At 55.1% G+C, this 25,136-nt stretch overlaps 1 protein-coding gene across 1 annotated transcript; it reads left to right on the top strand.

Annotated features, from left to right (window-relative positions):
- SLC39A7 (solute carrier family 39 member 7) lies at positions 1-20,972 on the top strand. Its single transcript, XM_068998860.1, has 12 exons — positions 1-30; positions 1,600-1,797; positions 5,446-5,614; positions 8,023-8,070; positions 8,261-8,299; positions 8,811-8,849; positions 9,666-9,704; positions 10,675-10,713; positions 13,223-13,324; positions 15,256-15,384; positions 18,152-18,348; positions 20,636-20,972. Exons 2-12 carry the CDS (start codon positions 1,633-1,635, stop codon positions 20,885-20,887), a joined length of 1,218 nt encoding a protein of 405 aa, XP_068854961.1. The 5' UTR covers positions 1-30; positions 1,600-1,632; the 3' UTR covers positions 20,888-20,972.
- The last annotated feature ends 4,164 nt before the right edge of the window (positions 20,973-25,136 follow it).

Here is a 25,136-nt window from a genome sequence, read left to right as displayed (position 1 = left end):
TCGCTGTGCCACGTTCCCGGGCTCTCGGAGGTACCGGAGCGACCCCGGGACCCCCCCACCCTCGATTTTGGGGGGATTTGGGGGGTCTTGAGGGGGTTTTGGGGGGTCCCGGTGGGGTTTAGGGGTTGGGAAGGGTCAGAGGAGGGGTTTGGGTGGGGTATTGGGGAGGTGGGGAAGGAATTCGGGGGGTCCTGAGGGGAATCTTGAGGGGGCTCTGAGGAGGCGCTGAGGGGATTTGGGGACCCTGAGGGGATTTGGGGGATCCTGAGGGGATTTAGGGATTCTGAGGGGATTTGGGGGGGGGTTGAGGCGTCTTGGGGGGACTCTGAGGGATTTTGGGGGGTCCTGAGGGGTTTTTTGGGGGGCTCTGAGGGGATTTGGCTGGTTTGGGGGGGATTTGGGGTTCCTGAGGGGTTTTGGGGGGGGATCCTGAGGGGGTTTGAGGTTCCTGAGGGGTTTTGGGGGGATCCTGAGGTGGTTTTGGGGGATCCTGAGGGAGTTTTGAGGTTCCTGAGGGGTTTGGGGAGTCTTGGGGGGGGATTTGGGGCTCCTGAGGGGGTTTGGGGGGGTCTTGGAGGGTTTTTGGGGGATCCTGAGGGGGTTTTGGGGGGATACTGAGGGGATTTGAGGTTCCTGAGTGTTTTTTGGGGGGATCCTGAGGGGTTTTGGGGATCCTGAGGGGGTTTTGGGGGGTTTCTGAGGGGGCTTGGGGGGATCCTGAGGGGTTTTGGGGTTCCTGAGGGGGTTTGGGGGTTCCTGAGTGTTTTTTGGTGGATCCTGAGGGGTTTTGGGGGATCCTGAGGGGGTTTTGGGGGTCTTGGAGGGTTTTAGGGGGATCCTGAGGGGGTTTTGAGGTTCCTGAGTGTTTTTTGGGGGATCCTGAGGGGATTTGGGGATTCCTGAGGGGGTTTTGGGGATTCCTGGGGGGGATTTGGGGGATCCTGAGGGCATTTTGGGGATTCCTGGGGGGGATCCTGAGGGGGTTTTGGGATCCTGAGGGGGTTTTGGGGATTCCTGAAGGGATTTGGGGGGATCCTGAGGGGGCTTTGGGATCCTGAGGTGGTTTTGGGGGATCCTGAGGGGATTTGGGGGATCCTGAGGGGGTTTTGGGGATTCCTGGGGGGGATTTGGGGGGATCCTGAGGGAGCTTTGGGATTCTGAGGTGGTTTTGGGGGGCTCCTGAGGGCATTTTGGGGATTCCTGGGGGGGATCCTGAGGGGGTTTTGGGATCCTGAGGGGGTTTTGGGGATTCCTGAAGGGATTTGGGGGGATCCTGAGGGGGCTTTGGGATCCTGAGGGGGTTTTGGGGGATCCTGAGGGGATTTGAGGGATCGTGAGGGGGTTTTGGGGATTCCTGAAGGGATTTGGGGGGATCCTGAGGGAGCTTTGGGATTCTGAGGTGGTTTTGGGGTTCCTGAGGGCTTTTTTTGGGAATTCCGAGGGATTTTTGAGGGTCTTGGGGGGCTTTTTGGCATTCCTGAAGGGGTTTTTGGGGGTAGATGTAGCAAATTTAGGCGGATGAACTCCCAAAAAAATTAAGAAAACCTTTCAAAACCCCGAAAAACCTTCACCCCCAAATCTTTTCCTTTTCCCTTCCAGGACCTTCCCCACCCCTCCCCTCCCCCTTTCTCCATGGCCCTCCCCCTCCTCATCCTCACCCTGGTGCTCCTGGGTTTGGGGGATGGGCACGAGGACCCCCCCTCCAGCCACCACCACCCCTCTCACCTTTATGGAGACCCCAAAAGTTGGGAGGAAACCCCCAAAAACCGCCCGGATCCGGCCGGGGTGTGGCTGCAGGTGAGAGGTTCCACCCAAAAAAACCTTTAAAAGTTCTGAAATGACCCCAAAAAAACCCTAAAAGGGTGAAAAAAGGAAAAAAAAGGTCATAAATTGTATTAGGGTTGGGGTTGGTTTGTCCTGAAGCACCCCAAAATTAGGGGGGGGTGTCCTAAATTTTGTTTGGGATGCCCAAAATCTGCTCTGGGATGTCCAAAATCCCCCCTGGGATCCCTCAAATCTCTCCTGAGATCCCCCAAATCTGCTCTGGGATCCCCCAAATCTGCTCTGGGATCCTTCAAATCTCCCCTGGGACCCCCCCAAAATCCCCTGGGACCCACAAATCTCCCCTGGAACCCCCCAAATCTTCTCTGGGACCCCCAAATTCCTTCTGGGATTCCCCCAAGTCCCCCCTGGGATCGCCCAAATTCACTCTGGGACCCCCCAAATCCCTCCTGGGACCCCCGAAATCTCCTCTGAGATCCCCAAATCCCCTCTGGGATCCCCCCAAATCCCTCCTGGGACCCCCAAGTTCCTTCTGGGATCCCCCACATCCCTTCTGGGGTCCCTCAAATCTCATCTGAGACCCCCCCAAATCCCCTCTGGGACCCCCAAATCTTCTCTGGGACCCTCCAAATCCCACCAGGACCCCCCAAATCCCCTCTGAGACCCCCCAAATCCTCTCTGGGACCTCCCAAATCCCCTCTGGGCCCCCCAAATCCCATCTGAGACTCCCAAATCCCTTCTGAGACCCCCCAAAACTCCTCTCAGACCCCCAAATTCTCTCTGGGACCCCCCAAACTCCCCCTGGGATTCCCCAAATCCCCTCTGGGACCCCCAAATCCTCTCTGAGACCCCCGAAATTCTCTCTGGGACCCCCCAAATCCTCTGTGGGATCTCTCAAATCTCCCCTGGGACTCCGAAATCCCCTCTGGGACCCCTAAACCACCTCTGAGACCCCCAAAACTCCCCCAGGATCCCCAAACCCTCTCTGAGACCCCTCCAAATCCCCCCTGGGATCCTCCAAATCCCCTCTGGGACCCCCAAATCCTCTCTGGGACCCCAAAAATCCCCATTTCCCATCCCCAATCCGCACTTTCCCCCCCCAAATCCCCATTTTCCCCCCCCAAACCCCCGTTTTTTTTCCCCAAACCCCCGTTTTTTTCCCCAATTCTCCCCTGGGACCCCCCAAATCCCCATTTTCCCCCCCAAATCCCCATTTTCCCCCCCAAATCTCCCTCCCCAGACGATGGGGGCGGCCCTGGGGGTGTCCCTGGCCCCACACCTGGTGCTGCTCCTGGTGCCGGCGGATTCGGGCTCCCCCAAACCCCCCCGGGAACCCCCCAAATCCCATCTGAGACCCCCCAGATCCTCTCTGAGACCCCCAAATCCCCTCTGGGACCCCCAAATCCCCTTTGAGACCCCCCAAATCCCCTCTGGGATCCCCCAAATCCCCTCTGAGACCCCCAAATCCCCTCTGGGACCCCCAAATCCCATCTGAGACCCCCGCAAACTCCCCTCAGACCCTCAAATTCTCTCTGGGACCCCCCAAACTCCCCCTGGGATTCCCCAAATCCCCTCTGAGACCCCCAAATCCTCTCTGAGACCCCCAAATCCCCTCTGGGATCCACTAAATCCCCTCTGGGACCCCCAAATCCCCTCTGGGACCCCTCCAAATCCCCTCTGAGACCCCCCCAAATCCCCTCTGGGACCCCCAAATCCTCTCTGGGACCCCAAAAATCCCCATTTCCCATCCCCAATCCGCACTTTCCCCCCCCAAATCCCCATTTTCCCCCCCCAAACCCCCGTTTTTTTTCCCCAAACCCCCATTTTTTTCCCCAATTCTCCCCTGGGACCCCCCAAATCCCCATTTTCCCCCCCAAATCTCCCTCCCCAGACGATGGGGGCGGCCCTGGGGGTGTCCCTGGCCCCACACCTGGTGCTGCTCCTGGTGCCGGCGGATTCGGGCTCCCCCAAACCCCCCCGGGAACCCCCCAAATCCCATCTGAGACCCCCCAGATCCCCTCTGGGACCCCCAAATCCCCTTTGAGACCCCCCAAATCCCCTCTGGGACCCCCAAATCCCATCTGAGACCCCCCAAAACTCCCCTCAGACCCTCAAATTCTCTCTGGGACCCCCCAAACTCCCCCTGGGATTCCCCAAATCCCTTCTGAGACCCCCCAAATCCCTTCTGAGACCCCCCAAATTCACTCTGGGATCCCCGAAATCCCCTCTGAGACCCCCCAAATCCCCTCTGGGATCCACTAAATCCCCTCTGAGACCCCCAAATCCCCTCTGGGACCCCCAAATCCTCTCTGGGACCCCAAAAATCCCCATTTCCCATCCCCAATCCGCATTTTTCCCCCCCCAAATCCCCATTTTCCCCCCCCAAACCCCCGTTTTTTTTCCCCAAACCCCCATTTTTTTCCCCAATTCTCCCCTGGGACCCCCCAAATCCCCATTTTCCCCCCCAAATCTCCCTCCCCAGACGATGGGGGCGGCCCTGGGGGTGTCCCTGGCCCCACACCTGGTGCTGCTCCTGGTGCCGGCGGATTCGGGCTCCCCCAAACCCCCCCGGGAACCCCCCAAATCCCATCTGAGACCCCCCAAATCCCCTCTGGGACCCCCAAATCCCCTTTGAGACCCCCCAAATCCCCTCTGGGACCCCCAAATCCCATCTGAGACCCCCCAAAACTCCCCTCAGACCCTCAAATTCTCTCTGGGACCCCCCAAACTCCCCCTGGGATTCCCCAAATCCCTTCTGAGACCCCCCAAATCCCTTCTGAGACCCCCCAAATTCCCTCTGGGATCCCCGAAATCCCCTCTGGGACCCCCAAATCCCCTCTGGGACCCCTCCAAATCCCCTCTGAGACCCCCCAAATCCCCTCTGGGACCCCCAAAAATCCTCTCTGAGACCCCAAAATCCCCATTTCCCATCCCCAATCCGCATTTTCCCCCCCCAAACCCCCATTTTCCCCCCCCAAACCCCTGGTTTTTTTCCCCAAACCCCCATTTTTTCCCCAAATCCCCATTTTTCCCCCCAAATCCCCATTTTCCCCCCCAAATCTCCCTCCCCAGACGATGGGGGCGGCCCTGGGGGTGTCCCTGGCCCCACACCTGGTGCTGCTCCTGGTGCCGGCGGATTCGGGCTCCCCCAAACCCCCCCCGGGAACCCCCCAAATCCCATCTGAGACCCCCCAGATCCCCTCTGGGACCCCCAAATCCCCTTTGAGACCCCCCAAATCCCCTCTGGGACCCCCAAATCCCATCTGAGACCCCCCAAAACTCCCCTCAGACCCTCAAATTCTCTCTGGGACCCCCCAAACTCCCCCTGGGATTCCCCAAATCCCTTCTGAGACCCCCCAAATCCCTTCTGAGACCCCCCAAATTCCCTCTGGGATCCCCGAAATCCCCTCTGGGACCCCCAAATCCCCTCTGGGATCCACTAAATCCCCTCTGAGACCCCCCAAATCCCCTCTGGGACCCCCAAATCCTCTCTGGGACCCCAAAAATCCCCATTTCCCATCCCCAATCCGCATTTTTCCCCCCCCAAATCCCCATTTTCCCCCCCCAAACCCCCGTTTTTTTTCCCCAAACCCCCGTTTTTTTCCCCAAATCCCCATTTTTTCCCCCAAATCCCCATTTTCCCCCCCAAATCTCCCTCCCCAGACGATGGGGGCGGCCCTGGGGGTGTCCCTGGCCCCACACCTGGTGCTGCTCCTGGTGCCGGCGGATTCGGGGTCCCCGCGGCGCCGGGGGCTGCTGCGGCTGCTGCTGAGCTTCGCTGCGGGGGGGCTGCTGGGAGACGCCTTCCTGCACCTCATCCCCCACGCCCTGGGTGGGTGCGGCCTTTGGGGCCGTTTTGGGGCGATTTCGGGGCATTTCGGGGCAGTTTTGGGGCTTTTTGGGGCAATTTCTGCGCGGTTTCGGGGAGGTTTTAGGGGGTGTTGGGGTGGTTTTAGGGGGTATTGGGGGTGTTGGGGTGGTTTTGGGGGGGCTTAGGGACGTTTTGGGGGCACTGGGATATCTCGGGGACAGCTTTAGGGTGGTTTGGGGCGGTTTTGGGGCGGTTTGGGGCAATTTTGGGGCTTTTTGGGGCAGTTTGGGGCAATTTCTGTGCAGTTTTGGGGTGGTTTTAGGGGGGTATTGGGGGGATTTTAGGGGGGTTTGGGGCGGTTTTTGGGGGGCTTGGGGACACTTTGGGGGCATTGGGACACCTTGGGGACCGTTTTAGGGTGGTTTGGGGTGGGTTTGGGGCGGTTTTGGGGCTGTTTGGGGCAATTTCAGGGCATTTTGGGGCTTTTTGGGGCAATTTCTGCGCGGTTTCGGGGAGGTTTTAGGGGGGTTTGGGGCGGTTTTAGGGGGGTTTAGGGGGGCTTGGGGACACTTTGGGGGCACTGGGACACTTTGGGGAGTTTTAGGGTGGGTTTGAGAAAGTTTTGGGGCTGTTTGGGGCAATTTCGGGGCATTTTGGGGCAATTTCTGTGTGGTTTTGGGGTGGTTTTAGGGAGTATTGGGGCCGTTTTAGGGGGTGTTGTGGGGCTTTAGGGGGGTTTGGGGAGGTTTTAGGGTGGTTTTGGGGGCCTTGGGGACACTTTGGGGGCACTGGGACACCTCAGGGACAGTTGTAGGGTGGTTTGGGGCAATTTTGGGGCATTTTGGGGCAATTTCTGTGTGGTTTTGGGGTGGTTTTAGGTGGTTTTGGGGAGGTTTTAGGGGGGTTTGGGGCGGTTTTAGGGGGGCTTTGGGGGGCCTTGGGGACACTTTGGGGTCACTGGGACAGCTCGGGGACAGTTTTGGGGCGGGTTTGGGGCGGTTTTGGGGCTGTTTGAGGCAATTTTGGGGCATTTTGGGGCTGTTTTGGGGCAGTTTTGGGGTGGTTTTAGAGGGAGTTTGGGGCAATTTCTGCGCAGTTTTGGGGGGGTTTTAGGGGGTGTTGGGGAGGTTTTAGGGGGATTTTGGGGGGCTTGGGGAGACTTTGGGGGCACTGGGACAGCTCGGGGACAGTTTTAGGGTGGGTTTGGGGCATTTTGGGGCTTTTTGGGGCAATTTCTGTGCGGTTTTGGGGTGGTTTTAGGGGGTGTTGGGGAGGTTTTCGGGGGGTTTGGGGTGGTTTGAGGGGGTTTTGGGGGGCTTAGGGACACTTTGGGGGCATTGGGACACCTCGGGGACAGTTTTGGGGCGGGTTTGGGGCTGTTTGAGGCAATTTTGGGGCAGTTTTGGGGCGGTTTTAGGGGGAGTTTGGGGCAATTTCTGCGCAGTTTTGGGGTGGTTTGGGGTGGTTTTGGGGGGCTTGGGGACACTTTGGGGGCACTGGGACACCTCGGGGATGGTTTTGGGGTGGGTTTGGGGAGGTTTTGGGGCTGTTTGGGGCAATTTTGGGGCAATTTCGGGGAGTTTTGGGGTGGTTTTGGGATGATTTGGGGCGGTTTTAGGGTGGTTTTAGGGGGGTTTGGGGAGGTTTTAGGGGGGCTTGGGGGGCCTTGGGGGACACTTTGGGGGCACTGGGACACCTCGGGGACAGTTTTAGGATTGTTTTGGCAATTTTGGGGCTGTTTGGGGCAATTTTGGGGCAGTTTTGGGGTGGTTTGGGGCAATTTTTGGGCGGTTTGGGGCAGTTCGGGGCCATTTGGGGCAATTTCTGTGCAGTTTTGGGGTGGTTTTGGGGGGCTTGGGGACACTTTGGGGGCACTGGGACACCTTGGGGACATTTTTAGGGTGGTTTGGGGCGGTTTTGGGGCTGTTTGGGGCAATTTTGGGGCTTTTTGGGGTGGTTTGGGGCAATTTCTGTGCGGTTTGGGGGTTTGGGGCGGTTTAGGGGGGTTTGGGGAGGTTTTGGGGTGGTTTTAGGGGGTTTGGGGTGGTTTTGGGGGGCCTTAGGGACACTTTGGGGGCACTGGGACACCTTGGGGACAGTTTGGGACAATTTTGGGGCAATTTCTGGGTGGTTTTGGGGTGGTTTTAGAGGGGATTGGGGTGGTTTAGGGTGGTTTGGGGCGATTTTAGGGGGGTCTGGGGCGGTTTTGGGGGTTTTTGGGGTGGTTTTGGGGGGCTTGAGGACACTTTGGGGACACTGGGGCAACTTGGGGACACTTTTGGGGGGCGCTCGGGGCATTTGGGGCGGTTTTGGGGTGATTTGGGGCGGTTTTGGGGTGGTTTTAGGAGGTTTTGAAGGCCTTTTGGGGTATTTTTAAGGGATTTGGGGACATTTAGGGACATCCGTGCCCCCTCCTTGTGTCCCCACAGCCCCCCACGAGCACCACGAGGGCCACGGCCACTCCCACCACGGGCACGGTGAGAGCCCAGGGCACCCTGGGGACATTTTGGGGACGATTTTGGGGGGTTTGGGGCCAATTTTGGGGCATTTTCGGATGTTTTGAGGGGTTTTGGGGACATTTTGAGGGGCTTTGGGGCCATTTTGAGGGGTTTTGGGGCCACTTTGGGGCCACTTTGGTGGCCTCAGTGCCCCCTTTTGTCCCTGCAGGTCCCCACGAGGGCCACGGCCACTCCCACCACGGGCACGGTGAGAGCCCAGGGCACCCTGGGGACATTTTGGGGACGATTTGGGGACATTTGGGGTTCATTTTGGGGCATTTTGAGGGGATTTGGGGCATTTTGAGGGGATTTGGAGACACCTGGAGGGATCTGGGGACACCTTGGGGTGGTTTGGGACACTTTGGGGATGATTTGGGGACGTTTGGGTTTCATTTCGGAGCATTTTGAGAGGATTTGGGGACATTTTGGGAGGTTTGGGGACGATTTTGGGAGGTTTGGATCCAACTTTGGGGCATTTTGAGGGGATTTGGGGCTTTTTTAGGGGGTTTGGAGATGATTTTGGGAGGTTTGGGACCAATTTTGGGGCATCTTGAGGGGATTTGGGGACATTTGAGGGGTTTGGGGATGATTTGGGGAGGTTTGGGGTTGATTTAAGGACATTTTGGGACATTTAGAGGGGATTTGGGGCCATTTTGAGGGGGTTTGGGGCCACTTTGGGGCCACTTTGGTGGCCTCAGTGCCCCCTTTTGTCCCTGCAGGTCCCCACGAGGGCCACGGCCACTCCCACCACGGGCACGGTGAGAGCCCAGGGCACCCTGGGGACATTTTGGGGACGATTTTGGGGGGTTTGGGGCCAATTTTGGGCCTTTTTGAGGGGATTTGGGGACATTTTGAGGGGTTTGGGGACAATTTGGGGATGATTTTGGGAGGTTTGGGGTTGATTTAAGGACATTTTGGGGCTTTTTGAGGGGATTTGGGGACATTTTGAGGGGGATTTGGGGATACCTGGAGGGGTCTGGGGACACCTTGGGGTGGTTTGGGACATTTTGGGGATGATTTTAGGAGGTTTGGGGTTGATTTAAGGGCATTTTGGGACATTTTGAGGGGTTTTGGGGACATTTTGAGGGGATTTGGAGACACCTGGAGGGGTCTGGGGACAACTTGGGGTGGTTGGGGACACTTTGGGGATGATTTGGGGACGTTTGGGTTTCATTTTGGAGCATTTTGAGAGGATTTGGGGACATTTTGGGAGGTTTGGGGCTGATTTTGGGAGGTTTGGATCCAATTTTGGGGCATTTTGAGGGGATTTGGGGACGATTTTGGGAGGTTTGGATCCAACTTTGGGGCATTTTGAGGGGATTTGGGGCATTTTTAGGGGGTTTGGGGATGATTTTGGGAGGTTTGGGGCCAATTTTGGGGCATTTTGAGGGGATTTGGGGACATTTTGAGGGGATTTGGGGACATTTTGAGGGGTTTGGGGACGATTTTGGGAGGTTTGGGGTCGATTTAAGGCCATTTTGGGACATTTTGAGGGGATTTGGGGCCATTTTGAGGGCTTTGGGGCCACTTTGGGGCCACTTTGGTGGCCTCAGTGCCCCCTTTTGTCCCTGCAGGTCCCCACGAGGGCCACGGCCACTCCCACCACGGGCACGGTGAGAGCCCAGGGCACCCTGGGGACATTTTGGGGACGATTTTGGGGGGTTTGGGGCCAATTTGGGGCCTTTTTGAGGGGATTTGGGGACATTTTGAGGGGTTTGGGGATGATTTTGGGAGGTTTGGGGTCGATTTTGGGACATTTTGAAGGGTTTTGGGGCCACCTGGAGATGGTTGGGGACACTCAGGGACATCAGGGCCACTTTGGGGACGATTTGGGGAGGTTTGGGGTCGATTTAAGGCCATTTTGGGACATTTTGGGACGTTTAGAGGGGATTTGGGGACATTTTGAGGGGTTTGGGGACAATTTTGGGAGGTTTGGGGTCGATTTAAGGACATTTTGGGGCATTTTGAGGGGATTTGGGGACATTTTGAGGGGTTTGGGAACACTTTGGGGACGATTTTGGGAGGTTTGGGGCCAATTTTGGGTCCATTTTGAGGGGATTTGGGGCATTTTGAGGGGTTTAGAGACACCTGGAGGGGTCTGGGGACACCTTGGGGTGGTTTGGGACATTTTGGGGATGATTTGGGGACGTTTGGGTTTCATTTTGGAGCATTTTGAGAGGATTTGGGGACATTTTGGGAGGTTTGGGGCTGATTTTGGGAGGTTTGGATCCAATTTTGGGGCATTTTGAGGGGATTTGGGGACGATTTTGGGAGGTTTGGATCCAACTTTGGGGCATTTTGAGGGGATTTGGGGCATTTTTAGGGGGTTTGGGGATGATTTTGGGAGGTTTGGGGCCAATTTTGGGGCATTTTGAGGGGATTTGGGGACATTTTGAGGGGATTTGGGGACATTTTGAGGGGTTTGGGGACGATTTTGGGAGGTTTGGGGTCGATTTAAGGCCATTTTGGGACATTTAGAGGGGATTTGGGGACATTTTGAGGGGATTTGGGGCCATTTTGAGGGGGTTTGGGGCCACTTTGGGGCCACTTTGGTGGCCTCAGTGCCCCCTTTTGTCCCTGCAGGTCCCCACGAGGGCCACGGCCACTCCCACCACGGGCACGGTGAGAGCCCAGGGCACCCTGGGGACACTTTGGGGACGATTTTGGGGGGTTTGGGGCCATTCTGGGTCAATTTGGTGCCATTTTGGGGCCATTTGGAGCCCTTTCGGGCCATTTCGGGGCCATTTTGGTTCCATTTTTGGATCAATTTGGGACCATTTTGAGGCTCTTTTGGGCCATTTGGTGCCATTTTGGGGCCATTTTGGACCATTTGAGGCCATTTTGGATCAATTTGGTGCCTTTTGGGACCATTTTGGGACCATTTTGGGTCATTTTGGACCATTTGGAACCATTTCAGGACCATTTTGGTGCCATTTTTGAGCCATTTTGGGGCTGTTTCGGGACCATTTGGGGCCATTTTGAACCTTTTGGGGCCGTTTGGGACCATTTTGGGTCATTTTGGGGCCATTTTGGGTCCTTTTGGGTCATTTTGGGGCCGTTTGGGACCATTTTGGGCCCATTTGGAACCATTTGGGGTCATTTTGGGGCCATTTTGGGTCATTTTGGGGCCATTTTGTACCATTTGAGGTCATTTTGGGCCCATTTGGTGCCATTTTGGAACCATTTGGGACCATTTTGGGTCATTTTGGACCATTTGGAACCATTTCAGGACCATTTTGGGTCATTTTTGAGCCATTTCGGGGCCGTTTCGGGACCATTTGGGGCCCTTTTGGGGCCATTTGGTGCCATTTTGGGCCATTTCGGTACCATTTGGGACCATTTTGGTTCCATTTTGGGTCATTTTGGTGCCATTTTGTACCATTTGGGACCATTTTGGGCCCATTTGGTGCAATTTTGGGCCATTTCGGTGCCATTTGGGACAATTCTGGTGCCATTTTGGGTCATTTGGGGCCATTTGGAACCATTTGGGACCCTTTTGGGGCCATTTTTTGTCATTTTGGGGCCATTTGGGGGTCATTTTGGGGCCGTTTGGGACCATTTTGGGCCCATTCTGCTGCCATTTGGGACCATTTGGGGCCGTTTGGGACCATTTCGGGCTCATTCTGGGGCCATTTTGGGTCGTTTTGGTGCCATTTTGGGTCACTTGGGACCCTTTTGGGGCCATTTGGGACCCTTTTGTTGCCATTTTGGGGCCGTTTGGGACCATTTTGGGCCCTTTGGGACCCTTTTGGGTCATTTTGGACCATTTGGGACCATTTGGGGCCATTTTGGGCCCATTTGGAGCCATTTTGAGCCATTTCGGTGCCATTTGGAACCATTTGGGACCCTTTTGGGGCCATTTTTTGTCATTTTGGGGCCTTTTGGGGCCATTTTGGGTCATTTTGGTGCCATTTGGGACCCTTTTGGTGCCATTTTGGGTCCTTTTGGGTCATTTTGGGGCCGTTTGGGACCATTTTGGGCCCATTTGGAACCATTTGGGGTCATTTTGGTGCCATTTTGGGGCCGTTTGGGGCCATTTGGTGCCATTTTGGAACCATTTGGGACCATTTGGTGCCATTTTGGTGCCATTTTGGTGCCATTTTGCGTCATTTTGGTGCCATTTGGTGCCATTTTGGGCCACTTTCGTGCCATTTGGAACCATTTTGGGTCATTTTGGGGCCATTTGGGGTCATTTTGGTGCCATTTTGTACCATTTGGGGTCATTTTGGGGCCGTTTGGTGCCATTTTGGGCCATTTTGGTGCCATTTGGGACCATTCTGGTGCCATTTGGTGCCGTTTTGAACCATTTGGTGCCATTTTGGGTCATTTCGGTGCCATTTGGAACCATTTTGGGCCCTTTTGGTGCCATTTGATGCCATTTTGGTGCCGTTTTGGTGCCGTTTTGGGTCATTTTGGGGCCATTTTGGGTCATTTTGGTGCCATTTTGGTGCCGTTTTGGGTCATTTTGGGTCATTTTGGGGCCATTTTGGGCCCATTTGGGGCCATTTTGAGCCATTTCGGTGCCATTTGGAACCATTTTGGGACCATTTGGGGGCCATTTTGGGTCATTTTGGGGCCGTTTGGTGCCATTTGGGACCATTTCGGTTCCATTTGGAACCATTTTATACCATTTTGGGTCATTTTGGGGCCATTTTGGGTCATTTTGGTGTCATTTTGGTGCCGTTTTGGGTCATTTTAGGGCCATTTTAGGGCCATTTTGGTGCCATTTTGGTGCCATTTTGGGTCATTTTGGGTCGTTTTGGGGCCATTCTGGGTCATTTTGGTGCCGTTTTGGGTCATTTTGGGTCGTTTTGGGGCCATTTTGGGCCCATTTGGGACCCTTTTGGTGCCATTTTGGGTCCTTTGGGGTCATTTTGGTGCCATTTTGGGTCATTTTGGGCTGTTTTGGGGCCGTTTTGGGTCATTTTGGGTCATTTTAGGGCCATTTTGGGTCATTTTGGTGCCATTTGGTGCCATTTTGGTGCCGTTTTGGGTCATTTTGGGTCATTTTGGGGCCGTTTTGGGTCATTTGGGGCCGTTTTGGGGCCGTTTTGGGTCATTTTGGGCCATTTTGGGCCGTTTTGGGGCCGTTTTGGGTCATTTGGGGCCGTTTTGGGGCCGCTCCCCGCAGGCCAGGCGCTCTCCGTGGGGCTCTGGGTCCTGGCCGGGATCGTGACGTTCCTGGGGGTGGAGCTGGGGGTGCGGCACTGCGGCGGCCACGGCCACGGCCACGGTGAGTTCGGGGCAAAAAAGGGCCGATTTGGGAAAAAACGGGCATTTGGGGGGAAAATGGGGATTTTTGGGGGGAAAAATGGGGATTTTGGGGCAGAAAAATGGGATTTTTGGGGGGGGAAATGGTGATTTTTTTGAGGGAAAAGGAGGGTTTGGAGGGAAAAATGGGGATTTGGGGGGGAAAAAATGGGAATTTTGGAGGAAAGAAGAGGGATTTGGGGAAAAAAGGGGAATTTGGGGGGGAAAAAGGGGGATTTTGGGGGGAGAAAAGGGGGGTTTTGGGGGGGAAATGGGGATTTTTGGGGGGAAATGGGGGGTTTGGGGGAAAAATGGGATTTTTGGGGGGGAAATGGGGATTTTTGGGGCAGAAAAATGGGATTTTTGGGGGGAAAATGGTGATTTTTTTGAGGGAAAAGGAGGGTTTGGAGGGAAAAATGGGGATTTTGGGGGAAAAAAATGGGAATTTTGGAGGAAAGAAGAGGGATTTTGGGGGGGGAAATGGGGATTTTGGGGAAAAAACAGGGATTTGGGGGGGAGAAAAGGGGGGTTTTGGGGGGGAAATGGGGATTTTTGGGGGGAAATGGGGGGTTTGGGGGGAGAAAGGGGGATTTTGGGGGGGGAAATGGTGATTTTGGGGGGAAAATGGGGGATTTGGGGGAGAAAAATGGGCATTTGGGAGGAGAAAAGGGTGATTTGGGGAAAAACGGGAATTTTGGGGAGAAAATGGGGATTTTGTGGGGGAAAAGGAGGGTTTGGAGGGAAAAATGGGGATTTTGGGGGGAAAAATGGGAATTTTGGAGGAAAGAAGAGGGATTTTGGGGGGGAAAATGGGGATTTGGGGGGAAAAACCAGGGATTTTGGAGGGAGAAAAGGAGATTGTGAGGGGGAAATGGGGGATTTTGGGGGGGAAAATTGGATTTTGGGGAAGGGAATGGGAATTTGGGGGGAAAAAGGGGGATTTGGGGGGGGAAATGGGATTTTTGGGGGGGAAATGGTGATTTTGGGGGGGAAAATGGGATTTTTTGGGGGGGAAAAGGGGGATTTTGGGGGAGAAAAATGGGATTTTTGGGGGGAAAAGAGGATTTGGGGGGGAAATGGGATTTTTTGGGGGGAAAAAGGGGGATTTTGGGGGAGAAAAGGGGATTTTTGGGGGGGGAAATGGGATTTTTGGGGGAGAAAAGGGTGATTTGGGGAAAAAACGGGAATTTGGGGGGGGGGAAGGGGGATTTGGGGTGGATTTGGGGGTTTCTTGTTCTCCTGCTGTGGATTTTGGGTGGATTTTGGGTGGATTTTGGGTGGATTTGGGGGTTTCTCGTTCTCCTGCTGTGGATTTTGGGTGGATTTGGGGTGGATTTTGGGGCTTTCTCGTTCTCCTGCTGTGGATTTTGGGTGGATTTGGGTGGATTTGGGGGTGATTTTGGGTGGATTTGGGTGGATTTGGGGTGGACTTGGGGTGGATTTGGGGGTTTCTTGTTCTCCTGCTGTGGATTTGGGGTGGATTTGGGGTGGATTTGGGGTGGATTTGGGGTGGATTTGGGGTGGATTTGGGTGGATTTGGGGTGGATTTGGGGTGGATTTGGGTGGATTTGGGGTGGATTTGGGTGGATTTGGGGTGGATTTGGGTGGATTTGGGGGTTTCTCGTTCTCCTGCTGTGGATTTGGGGTGGATTTGGGGTGGATTTGGGGTGGATTTGGGTGGATTTGGGTGGATTTGGGGTGGATTTTTTGGGATTTGGGTGGATTTGGGGGTTTCTCGTTCTCCTGCTGTGGATTTGGGGTGGATTTTGGGTGGATTTGGTGTGGATTTGGGGTTTCTCGTTCTCCTGCTGTGGATTTTGGGTGGATTTGGGGTGGATTTGGGTGGATTTTGGGTGGATTTGGGGTGGATTTGGGGTGATTTGGGGTGGATTTGGGGTGTTTTTGGGGCGCCAGGCCCCAAGGCCAAGCAGAGCTCCAGCGAGGACGAGGCCGACGGCGACGCTCGGGGGCCAAAGGGCACCAAGGGCACCAAGGGCACCAAGGGCACCAAGGGCCAGCGCAGGAGGAGCCCCGAGAGCGCCGGTGAGCGGCATTTTGGGGAGGTTTGGGGAGATTTTGGGGAGGTTTGGGGACATTTGGGGGAGATTTGGGGGCATTTTGGGGAGGTTTGGGGAGATTTGGGGGAGGTTTGGGGACATTTGGGGGAGATTTTGGGGTCATTTTGGGGATGTTTTGGGGAGATTTGGGACATTTGGGGGAGATTTGGGACATTTGGGGGAGATTTGGGGGCATTTTGGGGATGTTTGGGACATTTGGGGAGATTTTGGGGAGATTGAGGGGCATTTTTGGGGAGATTTGGGGGCATTTTGGGGAGATTTTGGGGACATTTTGGGGAGGTTTGGGGAGATTTTGGGGAGATTTGGGGGCATTTTGGGGAGATTTGGGGGCATTTTGGGGAGGTTTGGGGAGATTTGGGGGCATTTTGGGGAGATTTGGGGGCATTTTGGGGAGATTTGGGAGCATTTTGGGGAGGTTTGGGGGCATTTTGGGGAGATTTGGGGAGGTTTTGGGGAGATTTGGGGGCATTTTGGGGAGATTTGGGGACATTTTGGGACATTTTGGGGAGATTTGGGGGCATTTTGGGGAGGTTTGGGGAGATTTGGGGGCATTTTGGGGATGTTTTGGGGAGATTTGGGACATTTTGGGGAGATTTGGGGGCATTTTGGGGAGATTTTGGGGAGATTTGGGGGCATTTTGGGGAGATTTGGGAGCATTTTGGGACATTTGGGGGAGATTTGGGGGCATTTTGGGGATGTCTGGGACATTTTGGGGAGATTTGGGATGTTTGGGGTCATTTTGGGGATGTTTGGGAGATTTGGGGAGATTTTGGGGAGATTTGGGGGCATTTTTGGGGAGATTTGGGGTCATTTGGGGGAGATTTGGGGCCATTTTGGGGATGTTTGGGGTCATTTTGGAAATATTTTGGGGACATTTGGGGGAGATTTGGGACATTTGGGGGACGTTTGGGGGCATTTTGGGGAGATTGAGGGGCATTTTGGGGATGTTTGGGGGTGTTTTGGGGACATTTGGGGCAATTTCAGAGTGACTTTGGGGTGGTTTTGGGGTGATTTTGGGCTGGTTTGGAGCCAATTTTGGGGTGGTTTTGGGATGATTTTGGGCTATTTTGGGGTGGTTTTTGGGATCATTTGGAGCCAGTTTTGGGCTGATTTTGGGGGTGGTTTTGGAGGGATTTTGGGGCCAGTTTTGGGGTGACTTTGGGCTGATTTGGGGCTGATTTTTGGGGTGGTTTTAGGCTGATTTTTGGGGTGGTTTTGGGCTGATTTGGAGCTGATTTTGGCGTGGTTTTGAGGTGATTTTGGGATGGTTTGGGGCGATTTCTGGGGTGATTTTTGGGGTGATTTTGAGGTGATTTTGGGGATGGTTTGGAGCCAATTTTGGGGTGGTTTTGGGGTGATTTTGGGGCCAATTTTGGGGTGTTTTTTGAGGTGATTTTGGGATTGTTTGGGGCCGGTTTTGGGGTGACTTTGAGGGTGGTTTTGGGGTGATTTTGGGATAATTTTGGGGATGGTTTGGGGCTGGTTTTGGGGTGATTTTGGGGGTGGTTTTGAGGGGATTTTGGGGCCGATTTTGGGGTGTTTTGCAGGTGATTCTGGGGTGATTTGGAGGCAGTTTTGGGGTGATTTTTGGGATGACTTCGGGGCAGATTTTGGGGTGGTTTTGGGCTGATTTTGGGGTGGTTTTGGGGTGACTTTGGGGTGATTTTGGGGCCAGTTTTGGGGGTGGTTTTGGGGTGAGTTTTGGGGCCAATTTTGGGATGGATTTGGGGGTGGTTTTGAAGTGATTTTGGGATAATTTTGGGGATGGTTTTGGAAAGGTTTGGGGGTGGTTTTGGGGTGATTTTGAAGTGATTTTGGGGTGATTTTGAGGTGATTTTGGGATCCTTTTGGGATGGTTTGGGGCTGGTTTTGGGTTGATCTTGGGGTGATTTTGGGGCCAATTTTGGGGTGTTTTGCAGGTGATTCTGGGGTGATTTTGGGAATGGTTTTGGGGCCTGTTTTGAGGTGATTTTGGGGTGGTTTTGGGCAGACTTTGGGCTGATTTTGGGGTCGTTCAGAGCCAGTTTTGGGGTGACTTTGGGGCTGATTTTGGGGGTGATTTTTGAGATGGTTTTGGGCTGATTTGGGGGTGACTGGGGCTAATTTTGGGGTGGTTTTGAGGTGATTTTGGGGCCGATTTTGGGATGATTTGGGGCTGATTTTGGGATTGTTTGGAGATGATTTTGGGGTGACTGGGATGATTTTTGGGGTGACTTGGGGATGGTTTTGGGGTGATTTTGGGGTGTTTTTGAGGTGATTTTGGGGCTGATTTTGGGATTGTTTGGAGCTGATTTTGGGGTGGTTTTGGGCTGATTTGGGGGTGATTTTTGAGGTGACTTTGGGATGGTTTTGGGGTGATTTTGGTGTGACTTTGGGGCCAATTTTGGGGTGTTTTTGAGGTGATTTTGGGGCCCATTTTGGGATTGTTTGGAGCTGATTTTGGGGTGGTTTTGGGCTGGTTTGGGGATGGTTTTGGGGTATTTTTGAGGTGATTTTGGGATGGTTTGGGAGTGGTTTTGGGATGCTTTTTGGGGTGATTTGGGGGCTGACCTTGGGGCCCATTTTGAGGCCGATTTTGGGGCCGTTTTCGAGACGACCTCGGGGTGATTTCGGGATAACTCCGGGCTTATTTTGGACCCGGTTTTGACGGAACTTTGCGATGATTTTTGGGGATAATTCCGGGGTGACCTGGGGATAATTTGGAGCCGATCCTGGGCTCTTTTGACCCGCAGCCATGGCCGTGTCGGGCTACCTGAACCTGGCGGCCGACGCCGCTCACAACTTCACGGACGGGCTGGCGCTGGGGGCGGCGTTTTGGGGGGGTCCCGTCCGGGGCTCGCTGACGGCGCTGTCGGTGCTGCTGCACGAGCTGCCCCACGAGCTGGGGGACATGGCCCTGCTGCTGCGCGCCGGCTGCTCCAAGGGACAGGTGAGAGAACCCCAGAAACGGCCCCGAAACGTCGCCCCGAGCCGGCGAAATGGCCGCGAACCCCTTTGAAACGGCGAGAAAACCACGAGAAACGGCCCCGAACCGGCGGAAAACGGCTCAAAACCGCCCTAAAACGGCCCAAAACCGCCCTTAAATGGTCCAAAAGTGTCCTTAAATGGCCCAAAACTGCCCTAAAATGGCCCAAACTTGCCCTAAAATGGCCCAAACCTGCCCTAAAATGGCTCAAAACTGCCCTAAATGGCCCAAAAGTGTCCTTAAATGGCCCAAAACTGCCCTAAAATGGCCCAAAACCGCCCTAAAATGGCCCAAACTTGCCCTAAAATGGCCCAAAAGTGTCCTTAAATGGCCCAAAACTGCCCTAAAATGGCCCAAAACCGCCAGAAAATGGCCCAAAACTGCCCTAAAATGGCCCAAAACTGCCCTAAAATGGCCCAAAACTGTCCTTAAATGGCCCAAAACTGCCCTAAAATGGCCCAAAACTGCCCTAAAATGGCCCAAAACTGTCCTTAAATGGCCCAAACTTGCCCCAAATGGCGCAAAAGTGTCCTTAAATGGCCCAAAACCGCCCTAAAATGGCCCAAACTTGCCCCAAATGGCCCAAAAGTGTCCTTAAATGGCCCAAAACCGCCCTAAAATGGCCCAAACTTGCCCCAAATGGTCCAAAAGTGTCCTTAAATGGCCCAAAACTGCCCTAAAATGGCCCAAAACTTGCTCTAAAATGGCCCAAAACTGCCCTTAAACGGCCCAAAACTGTCGTAAAATGGCCCAAAACCGCCCTAAAATGGTCCAAACTTGCCCCAAATGGTCCAAAAGTGTCCTTAAATGGCCCAAAACTGCCCTAAAATGGCCCAAACTTGCCCTAAAATGGCCCAAAACTGCCCTAAATGGCCCAAAAGTGTCCTAAAATGTCCCAAAACCGCCCTAAAATGTCCCAAAACCGCCCTAAAATGGCCCAAAACTGCCCTAAAATGGCCCAAAACCTCCCTAAAATGACCCAAATCCTCCCCAAAATCCGGCGAGATTCCCCCCAAGGTGTCCCCAAACCCCCTCAAAATTGGCCCCAAATCACCTCAAAACGCCCCGAATCGCTGCAAAAATGCTCCAGACCCCGCAAAAGTGGCGCAAACCGGGGGGAAAAGAAGGAAAAAACGTGGGGAAAAGTGGGGGAAAAAAGGAAAAAAAGGGGGGGAAAAAATGGGGAAAAAAAAGGAAAAATCAGGAAAAAAAAGGAGCGGCTGGAGGACTAACCATAGAGTTGCGCATTGGGCGGGCCAGAGCGCCCCCCCGTGGGCGGGCGGTGCAGCCGCTACCTCGGTGGTCACTTCCGGTGCCGCCATGTTGGGAGGCAAAGCAAGTCCCTCCCAGTCCCTCCCAATCCCCTCCCAGTCCCTCCCAGTCACTCCCAGTTGCTCCCACTCCCTCCCAGTCGCGCCCACTCCCTCCCAGTTCCCTCCCAGTTCCCTCCCAGTCCCTCCCAGTCCCTCCCAGTAGGTCCCAGTATCCCCAGTGCTCCCAGTATTCCCAGTATGCTCCAGTCCCTCCCAGTCGCTCCCAGTCGCTCCCAGTTCCCTCCCAGTCCCTCCCAGTCCCTCCCCGTCCCTCCCCAATCCCCTCCAATCCCTCCCACTCCCCTCCCAGTCCCTCCCAGTCCCTCCCAACCCCCTCCCAGTCCCTCCCAGTCCTTCCCACTCCCTCCCAATCCCCTCCCAGTCCCTCCCAGTCCCTCCCAGTCTCTCCCAATCCCCTCCAATCCCTCCCAGTAAGCCCCTCCCACTCCCTCCCAGTTCCCTCCCACTCCCTCCCAACCCCCTCCCAGTTCCTCCCAATCCCTCCCAGTCACCCTTTTACCCCCCTTACTCCCCTCCTAGCGCCTCCCAGTAAGCCCCTCCCAGTCACTCCCAATCCCCTCCCAGTTCCCTCCCAGTCCCTCCCAATCCTCTCCAATCCCTCCCAGTTCCCTCCCAGTCCCTCCCACTCCCTCCCAACCCCCTCCCACTCCCTCCCCGTCCCTCCCAATCCCCTCCCAATCCCCTCCCAATCCCTTCCCAATCCCCTCCCAGTCGCTCCCAGTCCCTCCCAGTCCCACCCAGTCCCACCCAGTCCCTCCCAGTTCCCTCCCACTCCCTCCCACTCCCCTCCCACTCCCCTCCAACCCCCTCCAACCCCCTCCAACCCCCTCCCAACCCCCTCCCACTCCCCCTTTCCCCCTCCCCCCTCACTCCCCCCTTCCCAGCGCCTCCCAGTAAGCCCCAGTATCCCTCCGCAGGCCATGCTGCTGCAGCTGCTGACCGCGCTGGCCGCTCTGGCCGGCGCCGCTTGCTCCTTGCTGGCCGAAGGCTCCGGGGCCGGCGCCGTGAGCGGGATCCTTCCCTTCACCGCCGGCGGCTTCATCTACCTGGGCACCGTGTCCGTGATCCCCGAAATCCTCCGCGATTCCGGGCCCGTCCAGGCCCTGCTCCAGCTCCTGGCGCTCCTGGCCGGCGTGGCCATGATGCTGCTGATCGCCCGCTACGAGTAGGGCGTTCCCCCAAAAAAAAATCCCAGCCCCCCCCAAATTCCGGCAACGTTTCCCCGTTTGGGATCTCCCCCGTCGAGCCGTGGGAATTCCCGTGGCAGCGGGCGATGCTCGTTCCCAGATTGATCCTTTGCCCCTCGCCCGCTTTGGGACCAAAGCGCGCTCCGGCTTGGAATTTGGGGGGGGTGGGGGGGTCTAGAGTCGCTCCCAGTCGCTCCCAGTCGCTCCCAGTCGCTCCCAGTCGTTCCCAGTCACTCCCAGTCGCTCCCAGTCCCTCCCAGTCCCTCCCAGTCGCTCCCAGTCGCTCCCAGTTGCTCCCACTCCCTCCCAGTCCCTCCCAGTCACTCCCAGTCCCTCCCAGTCCCTCCCAGTCGCTCCCAGTCGCTCCCAGTTGCTCCCAGTCACTCCCACTCCCTCCCAGTCCCTCCCAGTCGCTCCCAGTCGCTCCCAGTCCCTCCCAGTCCCTCCCAGTGTCTCCCAGTCCCTCCCACTCCCTCCCGGTCGCTCCCGGTCCCTCCCAGTGTCTCCCAGTCCCTCCCAGTCGCTCCCAGTCGCTCGCAGTCCCTCCCAGTCCCTCCCGGTCGCTCCCAGTCCCTCCCACTCCCTCCCGCTCGCTCCCGGTCCCTCCCAGTGTCTCCCAGTCCCTCCCAGTCGCTCCCAGTCGCTCGCAGTCCCTCCCAGTCCCTCCCAGTCGCTCCCAGTCCCTCCCAGTCGCTCCCAGTCCCTCCCACTCCCTCAAACTCCCTCCCACTCCCTCCCACTCCCTCCTACTCCCTCCCACTCCCTCCCACTCCCTCCCAGTTGCTCCCAGTCGCCGGCGGCTTCATCTACCTGGGCACCGTGTCCGTGATCCCCGAAATCCTCTGCGATTCCGGGCCCGTCCAGGCCCTGCTCCAGCTCCTGGCGCTCCTGGCCGGCGTGGCCATGATGCTGCTGATCGCCCGCTACGAGTAGGGCGTTCCCCCAAAAAAAAATCCCGGCCCCCCCAAATTCCGGCAACGTTTCCCCGTTTGGGATCTCCCCCGTCGAGCCGTGGGAATTCCCGTGGCAGCGGGCGATGCTCGTTCCCAGATTGATCCTTTGCCCCTCTCCCGCTTTGGGACCAAAGCGCGCTCCGGCTTGGAATTTGGGGGGGGGGTGGGGTCTAGAGTCGCTCCCAGTCCCTCCCAGTCCCTTCCAGTCGCTTCCAGTCCCTCCCAGTCCCTCCCAGTCCCTTCCAGTCGCTCCCAGTCCCTCCCAGTCGCTCCCAGTCACTCCCGGTTGCTCCCGGTTGCTCTCAGTCGCTCCCAGTCCCTCCCAGTCAGTCCCAGTTGCTCCCAGTCCCTTCCAGTCCCTTCCAGTCGCTCCCAGTCGCTCCCGGTCCCTCCCAGTGTCTCCCAGTCGCTCCCAGTCCCTCCCAGTCCCTCCCAGTCCCTCCCGGTCGCTCCCAGTCCCTCCCACTCCCTCCCGGTCGCTCCCGGTCCCTCCCAGTGTCTCCCAGTCCCTCCCAGTCGCTCCCAGTCGCTCCCAGTCGCTCCCAGTCGCTCCCAGTCCCTCCCAGTTCCCTCCCAGTCGCTCCCAGTCCCTCCCAGTCCCTCCCAGTGTCTCCCAGTCCCTCCCAGTCCCTCCCAGTCCCTCCCAGTGTCTCCCACTCCCTCCCACTCCCTCCCACTCCCTCCCAGTCCCTCCCAATCCCCTCCCAGTCGCTCCCACTCCCTCCCACTCCCTCCCATTCCCTCCCAGTCCCTCCCAATCCCTCGGGAAAATGGCCCCTCGGTCTAGAGGGGGGTGTTTGGGGAGAAATTGGGGGATTTTGGGGAAGCTGGTGGGGGTGGGGGTTGGGGTTTTTTTGGTCCCAGTAACGCTGGGTGTCGCGGATCGCGGTGGAATAAAACGTGAGGACGACGACGAGACGAGCGCGGGGCGGCCGAAGAATTGGGGATGGAGGGGGGGGTTCTGTGTCGGTTTGAAGGTTCGGTGCTGCTGGGGAAGGCGGGAACCCCCCCCCCCCCCCGGAGCGGTGGATGTGACCCCTTGTTCCTCCGAGTTACTGCGGTTCTGGGATCAAAAGGGGGGATTTAGGCGAAGATGGGGGAAGTAGGAATTACAGTTCTTTATTAGATAGATAGAGAGAGAGATAGAGATAGATATATAGATATAGAGATAGAGATAGATATAGATATAGATATAGAGATAGATATATAGATATAGATATAGATATAGATATAGATATTGATACAGATAGATATAGATATAGATATAGATATAGATATAGATATAGATATAGATATAGATATAGATATAGATATTGATACAGATAGATATAGATATTGATACAGATAGATATAGATATAGATATAGATATAGATATAGATAGATATAGATATAAATATAGATATAGATGTAGTTATAGATAGATATAGATATAGATAGATATAGATGTAGCTATAGATATAGATAGATATAGATAGATATAGATATAGATGTAGATATAGATATAGATATAGATAGATATAGATATAAATATAGATATAAATGTATAGATTAGATAGATATAGATATAGATATATAGATATAAATATAGATATAGATATAGATATAGATATAGATATAGATAGATATAGATACAGATATAGATGCAGATATAGATATAGATAGATATAGATATAGATAGATATAAATATAGATATAGATAGATATAGATACAGATATAGATGTAGATAGATATAGATATAGATATAGATATAGATATAGATAGATATAGATAGATATAAATATAGATATAGATATAAATATAGATATAGATGTAGATATAGATAGATATAGATATAGATATAAATAGATATAGATAGATATAGATATAAATAGAGATAGATATAGATATAGATATGGATAGATATAGATATAGATATAGATTGAGATAGATATAGATAGATATAGATATAGATACAGATATAGATATAGATATAGATATATAACCAGTCAAACAAACAGCAATAACTCTGGCAGTAACAGCAAACAATCCCAAACCCAGTCCCAGCCTTCTCGGCTGTCAGGCTATTTCCCCTCGGGTGCAGTTCCGCTCGCAGCCGACAGGGATCGCTGGCGGCTCCCGGTGAGCAGGGCAGGTGCGATGGTTCCCCCGCGGCTGCAGGGGGCGCTCCGGAGCGAGCTCGGGGAGCACGCGGCTGCTCTGGTGCCCTGGGATCCCAGGAAGGATGGAACAAAGGCTTCACAAACCGCTGGGCAGCCGGTCCTGGACTCCCGGAACAGCAGGCTGGAACGGCAGGGACAAACACAAATCCCGGGTGGCAGAGGAGATGTATCCAAAAGGGGAACCCCCTGGAGGTTCAGGCAGGCAGGGTGAGCACGGCTACAACACAGCGAAGGCTCGAAGCAGCAGCGGGGCGGGCGGCCACGGCCCGGCCTCCAGCAGGGCAGGGAAAGCAGCCTTGGGATCCCGGTGTTGTTTCCAGCAGAGAGGAAAGACGCCGAAAAAACGGGAACCAGCAGCTCTTCTCTCCGCAGCTTCTCTCTCCGGACGCTGAGAGCGAACTGCGAACACGCCCAGGTGAAACAAAGAGTAGCCAGGCCCACCCCGCCCCCCAAAAACGGGCTGGTTTTGTCTTTCTTAAGTACGGTCATTTGTCCCCTAGCAACGTGCATATGGGAGAAAATTAACAGAAAAAAAACCGAGGACAAAACTAAAACCCCAACAGATTCGGAGGAGGAAAAAAAAAAACGGGAAAAATCCAAGGGGAAAAAAAAGAGAGATGCTGGAGGAGCGACCATAGAGTTGGGAGGATAGAGCGCCCCCACCAGCGGCGGATGGTGTGGCCGCGCTCTCTATGGTCGCTTCCGGTGCTGCCATGATGGGAAGGTCACCGGGGGCGGCTGGTGGGGGGGAGGTCACGGATGGGGCGGGCGCCATCTTGGGGAGGTCACGGATGGGGCAGGCGCCATCTTGGGGAGGTCACGGACCCCGCCGGTGGCACCGGGGGAGGGCACGGATGAGGTGGGCGCCATCTTGGGGAGGTCACGGTGGGTTCTGGGCCCGACGGGTGGCGCTTGGGGCCATTTTGGCGCCATTTGGGGCCGTTTTGGTGCCATTTTGGGGCCATTTTGAGCCATTTGGGACCATTTTGGCCATTTTCGGGCCATTTGGGACCATTTAGGGGTCATTTTGGGTCATTTGGCGCCATTTTGGGGCCATGTTGGAGTCACTTTGGTTCCATTTGGGGCCATTTTGAGACATTTGGAGCCTTTTGGGGCC

Source organism: Aphelocoma coerulescens, unplaced genomic scaffold (assembly GCF_041296385.1).
Source record: "Aphelocoma coerulescens isolate FSJ_1873_10779 unplaced genomic scaffold, UR_Acoe_1.0 HiC_scaffold_182, whole genome shotgun sequence".
Classification (NCBI taxonomy): Eukaryota; Metazoa; Chordata; class Aves; order Passeriformes; family Corvidae; genus Aphelocoma; species Aphelocoma coerulescens.
This window is presented reverse-complemented; position numbering and strand designations above follow the sequence as displayed.